General features: G+C 54.4%; 2 protein-coding genes across 4 annotated transcripts in view; both read left to right on the forward strand.

The window, feature by feature from the left end:
* Positions 1-5,311: 5,311 nt before the first annotated feature.
* SFTPC (surfactant protein C) lies at positions 5,312-8,062 on the forward strand. Its single transcript, XM_041767405.1, has 6 exons — positions 5,312-5,441; positions 6,146-6,304; positions 6,662-6,784; positions 7,038-7,148; positions 7,510-7,660; positions 7,859-8,062. Exons 1-5 carry the CDS (start codon positions 5,373-5,375, stop codon positions 7,648-7,650), a joined length of 603 nt encoding a protein of 200 aa, XP_041623339.1. The 5' UTR covers positions 5,312-5,372; the 3' UTR covers positions 7,651-7,660; positions 7,859-8,062.
* Positions 8,063-8,710: 648 nt separating this feature from the next.
* The window catches only part of BMP1 (bone morphogenetic protein 1), a 43,588-nt gene continuing 36,114 nt past the window's right edge, over positions 8,711-16,184 (forward strand). The window contains exon 1 of one of the 3 annotated variants that reach the window (XM_041766665.1): positions 8,711-9,160. In XM_041766665.1, the coding sequence (XP_041622599.1) occupies positions 9,007-9,160 (154 nt within the window). In that variant the 5' untranslated portion in view covers positions 8,711-9,006. The remainder of the gene's footprint in view (positions 9,161-16,184) is intronic. The other 2 variants (XM_041766667.1, XM_041766664.1) reach the window with 2 other exon arrangements.

Raw genomic sequence — 16,184 nt, forward strand, 5'->3', positions numbered from 1 at the left:
GTGTCCCTCATGAATAAATAAATAGAATCTTGGGATCCCTGGGTGGCGCAGCGGTTTAGCGCCTGCCTTTGGCCCAGGGCGCGATCCTGGAGATCCAGGATGGAATCCCACTTCGGGTTTCCAGTGCATGGAGCCTGCTTCTCCCTCTGCCTGTGTCTCTGCCTCTCTCTCTCTCTCTCTCTCTGTGACTATCATAAATAAATAAAAAATAAAAAAAAATAGAATCTTAAAATAAAATAAAATAAAATAAAATAAATAAAATAAAAGTGGAGTCCAGGAGAACCTTCCAGGGATCACTGAGGTCAAACAATTGTCCTAGGAATTTTTTTTTAAAAGATTTTTCTCTTTCTTTGTTTCTTTCTTTCTTTCTTCTTTCTTTCTTTCTTTCTTCCTTTCTTTCTTCTTTCTTTCTTTCATGAGAGACACACAGAGAGAGAGAAAGAGGCAGAGACACAGGCAGAGGGAGAAGCAGGCTCCATGCAGGGAGCCTGACGTGGGATTTCAGGGGCCCCAGGATCACGCCCTGGGCCGAAGGCAGTGCTAAACTGCTGAGCCGCCCAGGCTTCCCCTTGTCCTAAGAATGTTAAAATATAATTTTACTTCTTCACTTTCACGCGATCACAAAAGTACCTGGGGGGGGGGGCACCTGGGAGGCTCAGTGGTTGAGCATCTGCCTTTGGCTCAGGTCATGATCCTGGGGTCCTGGGACTGAGTCCCATATTAGGCTCTTTGCAGGGAGCCTGCTTCTCCCTCTACCTGTGTCTCTGCTTCTCTCTATATATCTCTCATGAATGGATAAGTAAAATCTTTAAAACAAACAAAGTACCCTGGAATTTCCCAGAGGCAACATGATGTATCTTCTGTTAAGCCAGAAATTAAGAGGGTTGCAAAGGGTGCCTGGGTGGTTCAGTCAGTTAAGCAGCTAACTCTTGATTTCAGCTCAGGTCTTAATCTCAGGGTCCTGGTTTTGAGCCCTGTGTGGGGTTTAGCACTCAACAGGGAGTCGGCTTCAGGATTCTCTCCCTCTCCATCTGCCCCTCCTCTGTGCACATGTTGGCTCTCTCTCTTTCTAAATAAATAAATCCTTAAAAAAATAAAGAGATTTGCAAAAATGTAAAGAAATGATACTCTAATCTCTAATTTTTGACTTTGTAAAATAATTTTTAATATATGTTTTTATGTTAAAAATAGAATAGGTTTATTGCTACAATTTTCATTAATTAATTGACACTTTGAAATTTCTCAGTAAATATTAATATGGTAAATATCAATAGATATAACACACATCAACAAATGCTCTTTGGGGTCCTAAATATTTTTTAAGAATATAAAGGAGTCCTGAAACCAAAATGTTTGAGAACTGCTGCTCTATGCCATGTTACCTCCCTGAGGGTCTGTGTGTGGGACTGACTGTGCCAAAGGTTCTCTGGGACAGGACTAGGGGAGGCTGGGAGTCAGGTGAATGGACTCCCAGTCTAGTGCTCTTTCCATATCAGGCCAGGAAATAGATTGCTGGGTTTAGGATGTGTCCCCAGCTGTCCCCAGCCTCTGCCAGCAGAGGCTTCTCTAGTTGGAGCTTACGTCTGTCCATGTTGTCTCAGCCAGGGATGCCCCTTCCCTTTGATCCTCACTTGTCACTGCCCATCCAGCTGCCCGTGCAGCCCTCTGCATGCCAGCTTGTGGAAAGAAAAGCTATGGGGGGTGGGGAGGGCCGCTAGGGCAGCTGGGCAACCGTCCCCACCCGTCCCTGGCACAGCTCTGCCCAGCACACAAAGGGCAGAGTGAATCTTGTCCCAGCCACTGCAGCTGAAGAGCTGGAAGGAGAAAAAGAGGAGGTACACACAGAAGGGGTGGCTACCGTAGGGCTCTCCATCACCCATGGTCCTCCCAGAGACAGAAAGGGGGAGTCTGGGTCCTATTCTCAGCTAGTGAGAAGAGGTACTTGGGAGACGAAGTAGATGATAATCATGTCAACTGGATTGATGTCGTTGGATCATCATAACAGCTTGTCTGAGGGGGGACAGGATAGGCAGACTAGTACCATTTAACAGCTGAACATACTAAAGCCTGGAAAGGCAGAAAGAAAGATGCATTCGGGGTCCCAGAGCTGGTCGGTCAAGCATTAAGACCTCACACACTGATGGAATGAACATTGACCACTCTCCAGGAGCTCCTGCATGTTTGGTGACAGTCTCAGCACTGAATAGAATTACATGTTAGCTGTGTGCATACTCCTTGCCCCACAGCAGGTACAAAGAAGCCTCAGGAAACCATGGTCTTGGGGCCAGTCCCAGGGAAGACAGGGCAACAAAAAGCACCCTCACAGCTGATGAGAACAGCAGTGCATGCTAAGTGGCAAGTGAAAGGGTAGCAGGAGGCTGGGAGATTTTGGAGGAGGGAAGAGGCACCGTAGCCTGTCACAGAGCAGGTGCCATTGGCTCTTGTCTGACCTTTTAGGGTTGGTGGCACTCAGAGAGGTGGAGAGGCATTGAGGGTGGGATTTCCAGGAGGGAGAAATGGCCCTCAGGGAATTAAGTAAAGGCCCAGATGTGAGAAGTTTGCAACAGAGGGCTGATGGGGGTAGCGAGGTGACAGCTATCCATGCCCAGTTACAGGTCCCACATTGCTTCGTGAGAACAAGGATGAGGACCCCAAGACCTCCACTGGGTCAGTGCCAGAGAGGTTGATGCTAGCATATGAACTCCCCTTATGAAACTTGAGGGCAACCTTCTTATCCCAACCTCCAAACAGGCAAAAACAAGTAGATAAAAAAGAAAAGAAAAACCATAAAGCTTGTGAGAATTACAGCCTAAGAGCAGCCTGCCGGGGAGACTGAGGACCTGAGAGAGCAGAGGCTTCTTTCCAAGAGAGACTCCTTTCTCAGCACCAGCTGATGATGGCAAGCCCTACACACAGCGCCTGCTTAGAAAGCTCCACAGCTGGACCATGCGGCCCCCTGAGATGCCCGCAGGGACCCCGAGATGCTTGCAGCCCTCCTGGGCTCTCCCACTGGCCCGCTGCCCACCTGGCTCAGGCCCAGTGCGTGTGAGTCAGCCAATCAATCCCAGCGTTGCCAGGACAATCTGGGGCGGGAGTGGGGGCGCTGGGGGCAGGCAGGGGTGGGCACCACAGGCAGCTGTCTCCTACATCTGGCACCTGCACACAGCTGAGACTGCACAGTTGAGAGGAGGACGTTTCCCCCTCCTCCCTGGACACCCTTCCCCAACACTCCTCCTAGGACACTTGCTGCTAGAGGTTTTGGCAAATATTTAAAGGGGCAGCTGGGGAGGAGGGTGAAGAGGATGGTGGGAGCAAACACTCCCTTCCCTCCCCTATCCCCTTCCCTGAGCTTTTCAGGGACTCTCAGCTCAGATGCCATGCTGTTGTGCAACCCGGAGACTGAAGGCTCTCCTGGTGGAGAGGAGGTCCCTGTGGGGGCAGGGAAACCGGCTAAGGCTAGAGAGCTGGGGACCAGCTCATGACCTCAGGGCAGGGCCAAGGTGGGAGGGAGCCCCCAGGCCAGGGACAGAACCTGGGGTGGAGTGTTGGAAGTAAAGTAGCAGGAAGATAAGGGAGTTGGGCCTAGAAGAGTAAGGGTAGGTATCTGACTTAGACACCTGTGAAAGTTCCAAGGTAAAGGCACTGTAGATACCGCTTGACCCGGCGAGTGGAGGAAAACCCAAGAGAAAGGCTGCACCCACTCATGGATTTGACTTAGTATAACAAAGAAATAGAAGTGGCTTTGAGGAAGGAGGTAAAGAGATGGAAGGGAGAAGTAGAAGGTCCAGAAAGTGGATCACATTGGGGTGAGTAGCATTCTTAGGGCAAATTTAGGATCAAAGGCTATAAAAAGAGGAACACAGAGGAACAGGGTCAGAGGCAGCACCAAGCAGGTGAGATTCAAGAATGAGGAGATTGGGACCTGTGGGTCACCATACCCAGGCCCATGCAGAGCTGTTTGGGCACAAGAAAGAAGTGTCAGGTGTGGAATCTGCTATCAAAAGCCTTCAGCTTGATCTCTGAAAATGGTTCACCATTCAGTTGATGCAAAAACCCCCACAAAATCATTCAAATCCAGAAGTTCAAATCTTCACATTCATTTTAAGAACACTCATGAAGCTGCCCAGGTCACCAAGGCTATGTCTATCCCCAAAGCCATCAAGTATCTGAAGGATGTCCCTTTACAGAAGCAATGTGTGCCATTTCATCATCATCATGGTGGGGCCGATAGGTGGGCCCAGGCCAAACGGTGGGGCAGGGCATGGTGTCAGTGGCCTATAAAGAGTGCTGAATTTTTGCTGCATGGGCTTAAAGATGTAGAGTAATGCTAAACCTAAGGGTTTAGATGTAGATTCCCTGGTCATCGGGCACATTCAGGTGAACAAAGCCCCAAAATGAGCCACTAAATTTACAGAGCTTGTGGTCAGATTAACCCCTGCATAAGCCCTCCTTGCCATATCGAGATGATCCTTACTGAAACAGAGCAGATGGTTCCCAAACTAGAAGAGGAGTTTGCACAGATGAGAAAGATATCCCACAAGAAGCTGGAGAAACAGCAATGTATGGCCTGGAAATAAATTCAGCATGAAATGGATGCAAATAAAAGTAAAAGCGGGGAAAAAAAAAAAGTAAAAGCAGGGGGAAAGGCCTTTAGCTTACAAACCAGCCCATAGCAGAGAATGAAAAACCACATATTGGTAGATAAAAACTTATAGCCAGAGGGGACAGAGTCTTCAGGATCAGGAAAAGAATGACTGAGGCAAGTCTGAGGTTAGGTAGCAGATGTGTGGGAGGAGGCCAGGCAGGTGGCGTACTGGAAGTGAAAATGTGAGGCTCTTCAAGAAATGGCCATGATGAACCCCCACACTGATGCCAAAGCACCACCTGCCTTCAGCTGTGCCCCCTGGGCTTGCAGGCTCTGCCTCCTCACTCCTCTCCCTGGAGCTCATCCCTAGACACAGGGAAAATTCTGTCGGGAAGTGTGCTGGACTCCACATTGGGTCAGACCCCTGGATGCCTGAGAGGTTCAACCTGGCAGAAGAACAGGGAAAGCCACAAAACTGCAGGGGCAGGTGCCAGCAAGAAAGGCGGCCAATGCCAGGAAGACACCTACGGAGAGAGGTGCAGATTGCCCAAGGGCAAATTTGCTCAGCGCACCCAGCTTTGCTCTCACCGAGGCCAAGAGGACTCATGTGCCAGGGCTGAGGGGTCCTCAGGCGCTCTTGAGCTGGCTTATCAGGACCTCAGTTCTGGAGGGCCAGGAACAAACAGGTTTCAAAGTCAAGGGCTTGGCTGGCAGAAGGAGACTGGGTCCTTCACTTCTGTCCCCTCTCCCTACCGGCGTATATAAGATCCTAGGTCCCATCTGGGAGATGAGAGGGGAAGGCGCCTGCAGCAAGATGGATGTGGGCAGCAAGGAGGTCTTGATCGAGAGCCCGCCGGTGAGTATGACTGTGTGTGTGTATATGTCGGTGAGCTGGGCTTTGCCTCATCCAACCCTCCTCAGCCTGTTTCTTCATCCAACTTCATCTACTTAATTAACCTAGGACTGTGCTAAGTTAGGGCAGGGACACCAACCACGAAGTCCCTTGGGGAGATGGACATGGCAACCAATCATTCCAACATGAGGGGCCGAGAGGCACAACAGTGGTCAGTGCAAAGGGCTGCAGAGAGCACCGAGTAAGCAGCCGCAATGTGGGAAGTCACAGGAAGCTTCACAGAGAAAATGACATTTGAGCTGGCTCCAGAAGAATAGGTAGGAAGGAGCTCACTAGGTGGAGGAGGCAAGCACTGGCAGGAAGAAGGGGTAGCGTGTGTAAAGGCAGGGAGGTGTGAGAGAGCACAGATTATTTGGGGGAATAGAGAGGGATGGGAATGGCTGGGGTGCCAGGGGTCCAGAGGAAACAGCAAGAGACGAGTCTGGTGAGGCAGGCTCCCTTGGGTCTCTCCACGCTAGACTACACGTCTAAGCATTTCTGGTGGAATCCAGGCCACCTCCTCCAAGAAGCCTTCTCTGTTCTCAGCCCTCCTCTGCACATCCATAGCATTGGTGTCCAGCTGTGGGAGGGTGCCCAGCTTGTGCAGGGAGAGGAGGGACCATCCTCATGACCTCGTACCTGTTTCCCTGCCTGCCCCACCATGTCAGGACTACTCAGCAGCTCCCCGGGGCCGGTTCGGCATCCCCTGCTTCCCTTCGTCCCTCAAACGCCTTCTCATCATCGTAGTAGTGATAGTCCTTGTGGTCGTGGTGATTGTCGGCGCTCTGCTAATGGGTCTTCACATGAGCCAGAAACACACTGAGATGGTGAGCAGGCCTAGAATGGAGTGGGCTGTGGGTACAGAACCTGTGAAACAGAGGGGCTTGGGGTGGGCTTGGCAGATAGGGAAGTGTTTGATGGGAATGGAGAGGAGGAGGCAGGGGGTGCCTTGAGAAAGGACCAGAAGCAGGAACCAGGTAGCAACCGGGGCTTGGGCTTTTCCACCAGGCTTGTGGCTGGCATGGCCACCTGTTCCTTGCAGCATCCTGTCCCACCCAGCCTGTCTGAGCTCTCAGGGAAGAGGGGATTGCACTTTAGTAAAGAGGGCTGAGGGTGGAGGTAGGCACCAAAGGGATGTGTGGGGAAAGAGAAATACCAGGCCACCACTCTATGACTTCCCCCAGGTCCTAGAGATGAGCATGGGGGGGCCAGAAGCCCAGCAGCGCCTGGCCCTGCAGGAGCGTGTGGGCACCACTGCCACCTTCTCCATTGGCTCCACTGGCATCGTAGTGTATGACTACCAGCGGGTGGGTACACCTGGACCTCTCAACCCTGGGGATGGGGGCCAATGACAAGCCTTTGCCGGACCCACCGAGCTGTGTCACTTCATGCACACCCATCTCTCCCCGGCTCCTAGTCCCTTTGCCTCCCCAGGCTGAGCCCCAGATTCCAATATGACTCTCCCGGGTGCCTAGCCCAGAGGAAGATGGCCCAGGCTCAGGGTTAGGGAGTGAGCAAGACGGGTCCTTCCTGAATGAACTCTGGGGTTCGTGTACTCAGCTCCTGATTGCCTATAAGCCAGCCCCGGGAACCTGTTGCTACATCATGAAGATGGCTCCAGAGAACATCCCAAGTCTTGAGGCTCTCACTAGAAAGTTTCAGGACTTCCAGGTAGGTGTGTGAGTGAGAAGAGGTGGGTCGTCCCCTTCCCAGGGCTGCTGGGAGGAGCATCTGAGGAGGACAGCAATTTGTCACCTGTAAAGCGCTGCTCCCTGTCTGTGGGCTGCCAGGTGAGTGCCCTCTCTAGACTCACCTGTACCACCCCTTCCCTACCTGTGCCAACCTGCTGGCCTCAGCTGAACCTCACCACCTGGGGGCTTCTGACTCCAGCACAGGCCCTCTTTACTGGTGAAGAAAGCAAGGCTTTTATAAGGCCCAGAGAGATGGCCTGACACGCCCAAGGTCCCACCGTAAGGACCACAGGTGAGACAGAAACTCCGTTCCCAGGCTCCAAATCAGGTGCTCTTTCTAGGTCAAGCCAGCCGTGTCTACCTCTAAGCTGGGACAGGAGGAGGGCCATGATGCTGGCTCAGCATCCCCTGGGGATCCCCTGGACTTCCTGGGCACCACAGTGAGCACCCTGTGTGGTGAGGTGCCCCTCTTCTACATCTAGGACCCCTCAGGTGAGCAGGTGTGACCTCCGGCACCGAGCAGCAGTGGCCCGCGCAGGACCGCCCCACCTTGCCATGTCAGCTGACCCGGAGCTGGGGGACCCACTAAGCCAGATCATCCTGGGAGCTCTGGGGAGGGAAGGGTCATACACTTCCCTGTCCCCCAGCCCCTCCCCCTCCCCCGATACACTGTGTTTCTTTGCTCCTCAGGACCCACGGAAGCCCCAGGTGAGGAGGGAAGATCCACGCTCAAAGGGTCTTTTGCAGAGACGCAGGAGGCTGCTCCTGCCCACACCACAGGGACCAGCGCTGGCGAAGTGGGGGCTGTGGGGAGAGGTGGGAGCGGGCAGGAGCTGCGGCTCCTGGGCACACGGGGCTCCGACCACGAGAGAATAAAGCAACCTGATTGAAAAATACAGGGTGCGGCTCTTCCATCCTCCAAGCCCTCGCCCTCGTCCCGCCCTCGGTGGGGCCGGCGGGGAGGGTGGGGCCCGGGGTGGGGGCGCGCAGGGGCTTCCCCTGCCCCCTCCGCCCAGGCTTGCTGGGGGACCCGGGGGCCGCGGCCAGGGCACCGGGCAATCCGCGGGCTTGAGGCGCCCTCCAGTGGTGTCTCCCGGGGGAGGAGGAGAGACAGAGACGGCCAGAGACCGCAAGAGAGCGAGAGAGACGAGGCCGGCGAGGGCAGAGACCGAGAGACGCGGGCGGAGACGCGCGGCCCGAGACCCGGGGGACGCGGCGGGCGGCAGCGGCGCGGCGACCCCACAGCGCGTCCCGCCGCCGGGAGGGCCGGGCCCGGCGCCCGCGCACAGGCCGCCGCTAGAGGGCCCCTCGCGGGAGCGGCCGTCGGCCCGGCACCCCGGGGCCCCGCGCCCCTCCCCGGCCCCGCGGCCCGCGCCCCGGGAGCGCCCGCGCCCCCTCCCCGCCGTCCGCGCCGTCCCCGCCCCCGGCTGGCGCGCAGCCCGGCCCGGCCGTGCGCCGTCCCGGACCCGAGGGGGCCGAGCTCCGGGCGAAAACCCGCCCTCCAGCGAGCTCATTTCCCTAAAAGGGGGGGGGAGCGGGAGGGAGGAGAGAAGGGAAGAGGAAAAGACGGGAAGGGAGCGGAGAAGGCTGGAGGCGCGGGCACAGAGGCCGGGGAGCCGGGCCGGAGAGGGGGCGGGAGACAGGAAGGGGGGGCGAGGACCGGGACGCGCACGGGGGGGCCGCGGGAGGGAGCGCGCGGGCGAGCGCAGGGGAGCGCCCTCCCTCGCCGCCAGTCCTCCGCTTCCCCGCTCGCCGGCTCCCGCGCCCGGGCGCGACCCGCCGCCGCCACCGCGCCCGCCGCCGCCGCGCCCGCCGCCGCCGCCGCCGCGCCCTCCAGCATGCCCGGCGTGGCCCGCCTGCCGCTGCCGCTGCTGCTCTGGCTGCTGCTGCTCCCGCGCCCCGGCCGGCCGCTCGACTTGGCCGACTACACCTATGACCTGGGGGAGGAGGACGACTCGGAGCCCGTCAACTACAAAGACCCCTGCAAGGCGGGTAGGCGCCCCCCACCCCGCGGGCCGGCCGGGGCGCGGGGGCGCGGGGGCGCGGGGGCCGGGGCGCGGGCGGGCGCCGCGGGGAGGCGCGGGCTGCTTAGGGTTCGCGCTTGGGGGAGGACGGTCCAGTGTGGGAAGCCGGGAGCTGCCTGGTTGGCAATGCAGCGGGGAACAAAAGAAAGAGGGAGAGAGGGAGGGGGGAGTTTGGGGGACTTTAGGACTGAAGTTTCGCTGCTATTCGTGGAAGCTGCTGCCACTGCCTTCTCTTCCGAGAGGGCTCCTGGGGAAGGTTCCTTGGGTCCAGGCTTTTCCTCCTGCAGGAAACTTTTCTGGCCAGACTCCCGTGTGTGTGTGTGTGTGTGTGTGTGTGTGTGTGTGTGTGTGTGTGTTCGCGCGCGCGCGTGCCCGCGCCTGACTTTTCCCTTCTCCCCCATCGTGGGCTCCAGGACGTTGGTGTTTTCCAGCCTGTCTGGGCTGCACCCAGGCTGCACATCTGTCTGCCACGGGGTGCGGGAGGCCTGGGGCTCCCAGGGGCGAGTCTCCAGAGGCCCCCACCCAGCCCAAGTGAAACAAGAAAGTTTTCCAAGGAATCCTCTGATGTCATGCTCCCTGGGTATCCCATGGTTCTCCCCACCCCCACCACCCTCACCGAACAGCAATCTTCTGGCACAGAGGAGACAGCTGTCAAAGTTGGAGAAGCCAGCCAGGGAGGGGGGTTACCTCTGCCCTAATGCGCCAGAGGTACCTACCAAGGCCAAGTTGCGGTGGAAAGGGGGAAAACAGAGAATTCAAATACTGTGTATCAGCTCTCTTAGTCCACAGACATTGGAGGCTAATTAGCTGAGCTCAGGGCCCCCGGAGTGTGTGTGTGTGTGTGTTCTTTGTCCATGAAGACCCAATATAACCCTTTCACTCCCACTGGGCCCAGAGGGGTCTTGCCCCTGGAGTGACCAGATGGCCAGGCACTCAGGCCATTTGCCTAATCAGATGACCCTGAACAGGCTGCCTGGGACAAGAGAACAACACACAGGGCATAAGGTATCAGAACCTTTCCTCAACTTCCTGCCTCTGATTTCAGCCTGTCTCCAAGTAGCTGGGGCCAGGGGTAGTGACCCAGTCCCTAGAGTTCTAGGAATGCCTGTATGTGGCAAAAGGGGTGGGGTCACTGTGGTCCTGGCCTTGGGCTCCCCCACTCTTTTGGGTGGATGGATCACAGCCAGCTCCAAAATAGGGAGACCCTTCTTCCAGTGGGAGGAGGAAAAGCCAGATCTCTCAGCCCTTCTCCACCCTTGCTGGGCTGTGGATAAAGCAGACGTTAGCCATCATCTTTCTCCCTGGGCTTGGGGTGGGCACGAGGCTAAGCGGATGGAGCTTGGGCTTTGGAGGCAGGCAGACCTAAGCTGTCAATCCTAGACCTACAACTCATTAGCTCTACTGCCTGGGGAATGTTAATTATCATCTCTGAACTTTGCTTTTCTTACCTGTAAAATGGAACTGATAATATGTCTCTCTGTAGAGTTGGTGGTGAGGATTAAATATGAGAACATACGTAAAACACTTACTAGAGATGAATGCAAAGTAAGCGCTTAGTAAGTGTTTGCTCTCTTGCCTGTTTGCTTTCTGTGCCTCACACACTCCATTTTTTTCTGAGGGAATGGGCTTGGTTTTCAGGAAAAGGGAGTGTCTCCCTGTCCCTGTCCTTGGGACACTTATTCATTCAGCTGATCTAGATGTACGGAATGCTAACAGTATGTGCCAGGCCCTGGGTTTTGTGTTATGGGGGATACAGAAGAAGATGGCCCCTGCCCTCAAAGAGCTTCCAGTCCAGGAGGGGTACAAGACACGTGGGGATGTAACCGACCGTGTCAACCAAGATGCATTCTGTGCCACCTTGGAGGGAAAGGACTTAAAGGCTCCCGGAGCCTCCGGCCCCTCTGCAGTCCTAGTGGTGGTTGGTGGCAGAGAACCAGTGATCACAGCAGGCTGGGAAGGTTTGGGGGTTCCTCATGGCAGAGGGAAGGCCCGGAAGAATGGGAAGGAAATCAATCTGATGTGTTTCACCACTGGATGGATTTGGAGTGATTTTTGGAGGAGGCAGCAGGAGGCTGAGGGCTCGATCCCCAGTCTCAGATTTCATGCTAGGGTGGGGCTGGCTGAGTTGGAACTTCAAACACAGGCTCTGGAGAAAGCTCTGCACCGGGGTGAAGTGAGGCTGGTGGGGAGCTGGGCCAGGCCAGGGGGTGGGCCGAGAGGGCCCCAGAGCCTGACAAGGCCAAGACTCAGGGTCAGATCAGGCCTCCCTCCTGGGTGTGACTGGTGCCCCCAGGCCTACTTCTGCCCTGACTCCCTGAGACCCCACATCAACATCCTCAAGCCTCAAGTCCCCAGGTTCTTTTTTCTGTGTTGTTGTGACCTCTCACCTCCTCTGAGCACTGACATCCATATGCTAGACGTGATGGTGCCTGCCTTTACCTCCTTTGGATGCACCTGATATACCTGCTTACCCCTGCTCCCTTGACCTTTTCCAGCTCTCTCCTCTTCTCCTTGCACACAGAGGACCAAGAATGTAAGCCCCTGTTGACTCCTCTGGCTCACCTTTCAGGATAACCAGACTCCTAAATTTGAGATTATCTCCTGTAGTTACTGTCAGAGTTAGGGCAAAATTGAGGACAGTAAGGCAAAATTAAGACCCTTGGTACCCTGGAGAGTTTCCTGGATCTTCTGGGCAACACTAGAACAATAGGCGGGAAGCAAGAGTTGGTTTATGTGTGTGCTGGGGGCTGGTTCCACCAAGCTTGCACTCTGGTGTGCACACTCTCACGTGCACATGCAAGCTCTTACTCTCCACCACCCCCTCTCCTCCTCTCCCCCTTGCCCAGGGAGATTGCGAGTCAGCCCTGATTTCTTGTATGTTTGGATGCCAAACCATCAAGGAAGGCCTTCCCTGAGATTCTCAGCTCTCTGTGGCTGCCCCACAACACTTGGCAGTGACCTTCAGGGCTCTGGGAGAGACCCAATTGCTCCCATAGGCAGAGAAGCACATGGGGACTGCGCCCTTGAATCAATGAAGATCTTACTTTGGCCTCAGCTGACAGCTCTGAGGTTTGCTTTAAGGCATGAGGTGGGGTAGGAGCTTACCGACCCTCATCACTGTCCCCATCCCAGGGGCCTTGTAGCCCGGGTTTGGACCTCAGGGGGCCTCAGCCATAAGGTCTGGAGATTGAGAAGCAATCCCTTCTTTTACTGGACCACATTCCCCCTCCAGACACTCTAAATGAGTCACCCACCCACCTATGCCCCTGCTCCCTGAGTCACCTTCTCTTTTAGGTGCCCTAAGGGAGGTGGAAAAGACTTAGAATCTCCCTGGGCTCCAGATACAAGGGGACCAATGGGACTATCCAGAAAGAAGGAACTCTCAGGAATTTTAGTTTCTCCAGAGATCTTGGGAGAAGACATTGGGGGAGGATGAGGAGGGAGTAGAATGTGTCACTCGGGCCACTAAGGGCCTCTTAAGGATATCCAGGAGAGTCAGCTAATCTGTCTGTCTCTCTCTCTCTCTCTCCACCCTCCATTCATTTCTAAGCGTGCCCTTCTTTGGAGGGTATGGTGTGTGAAATGTGTACATGCAATTATTTGTGTGTTTGAAAGCACTAGGGCTACAAAGAAGTAGTCAAGAGAGTGTTTGGGCACATTTGTGGGTGTACCCCTGCTTTACGGGTAAGTGCATCCACCTGTGCACACAGGTACTCCTGAGTATATGCAAGGGTGTGCACAAGTACACACCTGTGTAGAAACGTACAGATGTGATTAAACACAGGTACATGTTTGTGGGAGCTTAAGCGTGTTCTCCCCCAGCTAGAAGCTTGCATTTGTGTGATGGGGCATGTGTATGTCCTGTACACACGGCATTGGGGTTCCATCACACCAGTGAGCTCCTTTCCTGCTCCCCAGAAGGGGATGCCTGGCCATGCACCAGGGGAGGAGACTCCAGAGTCAAGAGGCCTACCTGGAGGATGGGAACATGGCATCCACTTTGCTCTTTTCTTTCCTCTCCTGCTCCCAGCCTGGCTATGGAGTGGCCATGAGGGCTCCTGGCTGGTTTACAGCCAGAAAACAAAACAAACTTTTGATCCTGTGTTGAAAACAACTACCCTGACCCTGACCCCAGGGCTTCCTTCCGGGTAATGGGGCGCGGTGAGGGGGGTGTCCTGGACTCTCCAGCATCCAGATTCCCTAGCTTCCACATGAGAGAATCCCAAATGGGCAGGGCCTCCAGCCTCAGCTCCTGGCCAGAAGGCTCTCCTGCTCCCTGCACACACAACCCTCCCGCCCCCCCCCCCCCCCGCCCCCGCTCGTGTCTCCCCAACCCCCACTCTGTTCCCACACATTCTTCAGCCATGACATCCCCACCACAGGACGCCCTCTCGGCAGAAGAGCTCTGTGGCCAGCCTAGGGCCTGTCCTGCCTTCCGCTTGCCCTGTTCCCCCCCTACCCCCCCACACTGCCCTGGTCTCCCAAGCCGGCACAGTTCTGTGGCCTCTGTACTTGGAATTCGAGGTTCAGCTTCTGAGCACTCTGGGGCTTCACTCAGCCAGGAGGCCAATGTCGGTGAACCGATATGCCCTTGGAAAGTAGAGAGCTGATCTTGAGCTTACAGGGCTGTTACTGGGGTAGTATTAACAGTGGCCATTTAGTGGGTGCTTACTGTGCTCCAGGCTGGGTGCTGGGTGCTTTATTTACAGGCCTTATTTCAGGCAGTCATCCTGGGAGACAGATGCTATTGTTAGCTCCTTTTTATGTAGGAGAAGATTGAAGTTTGAAGAGTTGATATGACTTGTCAGCTAATAGTAGCCAAGCTAGGATTCAAAGCCAGGCCTGTCTGCCTGCAAAGATTTTGCTTTTTGCTGCAATGCCCAAAGATGAGTCTAAATGTCCAGCCGCATATGTATATGATGGTGTCCATGGGTGTGGGCACATGAGCCTGGAGGTGCCAGGGTCTGTGCAAAGGTGTAAAGTATGGGAAGGTGTGAGGGTATTCATGTGGCATGTGTGTGCCTCTATGAATGCTAGCGTGGAGGAGCCAAACACTGCCTTCTTGGAGTGTACCTCTCACCCCGTGACATTTATGTCATTTATGTGTCATCTAAGAAACATCTTCTGGTTATGTCCAATCAGTTGCTAAGGCCAAGGCCAAGGCCACCAATGGTGATGGTTTACGGAAAAGAATCTATCTCATGTGGTAGAAGACATTCTGGGCCACTTGACATTCTGGTGACCTTGGGCAAGTCATTTCCCTTCTTAGGCCCATGTTTTCTGATCTCTAAAGTCAGGAAAGTGGACTGGAATCTAGCCACTCTCGAACTCTCTCTTGAAGGGTTTGTAATTGCACACTCCTAGGCAAGTGCACATGTGGCATATGACTTAACAAGCATGCCCTTAGTGGGCCAGGATTAAATGAATTTGTTAAGATGAAAACATTCTGTCAACTGGGAAGGACCACATGGATTTCAACATTTACATGAGGTGTCATTATTGCTACCATTACTGCTTAATGGGTTTGGAGCTTGCAGTTTGCCTGTGGGTGTTGGAGCTTGTGCATGTGTGTTTTTTAGAACTGCCTGTGACTGTATTTGTGTGTGTGTGTGTGTGTGTGTGTGTCTGTGTGTCTGTGTGTCTGTGTGTCTGTGTGTCTGTTTTTGTGGATAACTATTTACAAAATGGGTTCTACAGCGGTAATGCACTTGAGTACATTGGGTGCCAGACTGGGAATCAGGAGGCCTGAGTTACAATTCCAGCCTCTCTAACGACTAGCAATGTGGGAGACCATTTCCCTTCCAGGCCTTAGTTCCCATATCTGTAAAATGGAATTTGGCCTGGATAACTAGAGGGACCCCCATGTTCTGTCAATCCGGGTCTATGTTGCATCAGAGTATGTGTCTATGGGCATGTGTCTGCAGGGCCAAAGAATATCGATGGAATACTTCACCCAGACAAACATTCTGGAGTGCTTTCCACCTGCCAGGGCGATGCAGGCACTGCTTGGGTGAGGGGGGTTATCTCTGTGACTCAAACAGAGTCTGTGTTTGAGGGCATGGCTGTGGATGTCACCATGTGTCTGTTTCTGTATGATGAAGTATGTGTGTGTCTGTGTGTGTCCACCCAACAGGCCATCTGGGGAGGAGAAACCTGTGTGCAAGGCGTCAAGGTTAAAACAATTTGTGTAATGCTGCCGCCAGGCCTGTGTAGCATTTGGGATGAGAAGCAGATGTTGCCATGGGTGGAGCTTCAGGGAAGCTTCGGAGCTCCACCTCCATCCAACTCAGCCTCCCGCCTCCCCCAGCCCAGCCAGCATGAAGCTGCTCTGAGCTCCTTCTAGAGTGTTCACTCTGTAGAGCTGACTCTACAAAAGCTTGCTCCCAACAGGCAGGCAGATTGTTTAGCCCTTCTTCCCCAAAAACGTCTCTCCCCAGGCCCAGAAATCAAAATGGCCTGTTCAGGGGGCTTTTCCCTGCCCCAGGCCTTTCTTCCTCCAGAGGAGGGGACCCTGAGTCTCAGAATAGAGGTCACTTGAGTACGGTTCAACTTCTTCCTCTAGCTGGGCAGCTCCTGTTACATCCTGGTTTCCCCAATATGCCTATCTGCTCCAGTTTTTATTCACATCCTCCCCTCGATCTAATTGAAATGGCATTTGTTGAGTGAATACCACATGTTCAGCACAGCTTTATGATTATAGCACCACAGAGTAGACACTTTATTATCTGACCCCCTTCTGTTTTCTTCATAGCACTCATCGCCATCTGGAATTCTCGAGTTCAGTGTTTGTTTACTTATGTGTCGTCGAAGGTTAGCTCTGTGCAAGCAGGGACCTCTTCTGTCTTGCTAATCACTCGAGTGGTACCTGGTCCACAGAAGGGGCTCACTAAATATTTGCTACAGAGTGATAGGAAAGGTGACACAACCGTGTCTTCCTCTGGTAGGGGGTGGGTATCAGCTTGGCTGGATTCCCAACTCCAAAGTGATCCTCA

The sequence above is a fragment of the Vulpes lagopus genome, chromosome 8, assembly GCF_018345385.1.
Source record: "Vulpes lagopus strain Blue_001 chromosome 8, ASM1834538v1, whole genome shotgun sequence".
Taxonomy (NCBI): Eukaryota; Metazoa; Chordata; class Mammalia; order Carnivora; family Canidae; genus Vulpes; species Vulpes lagopus.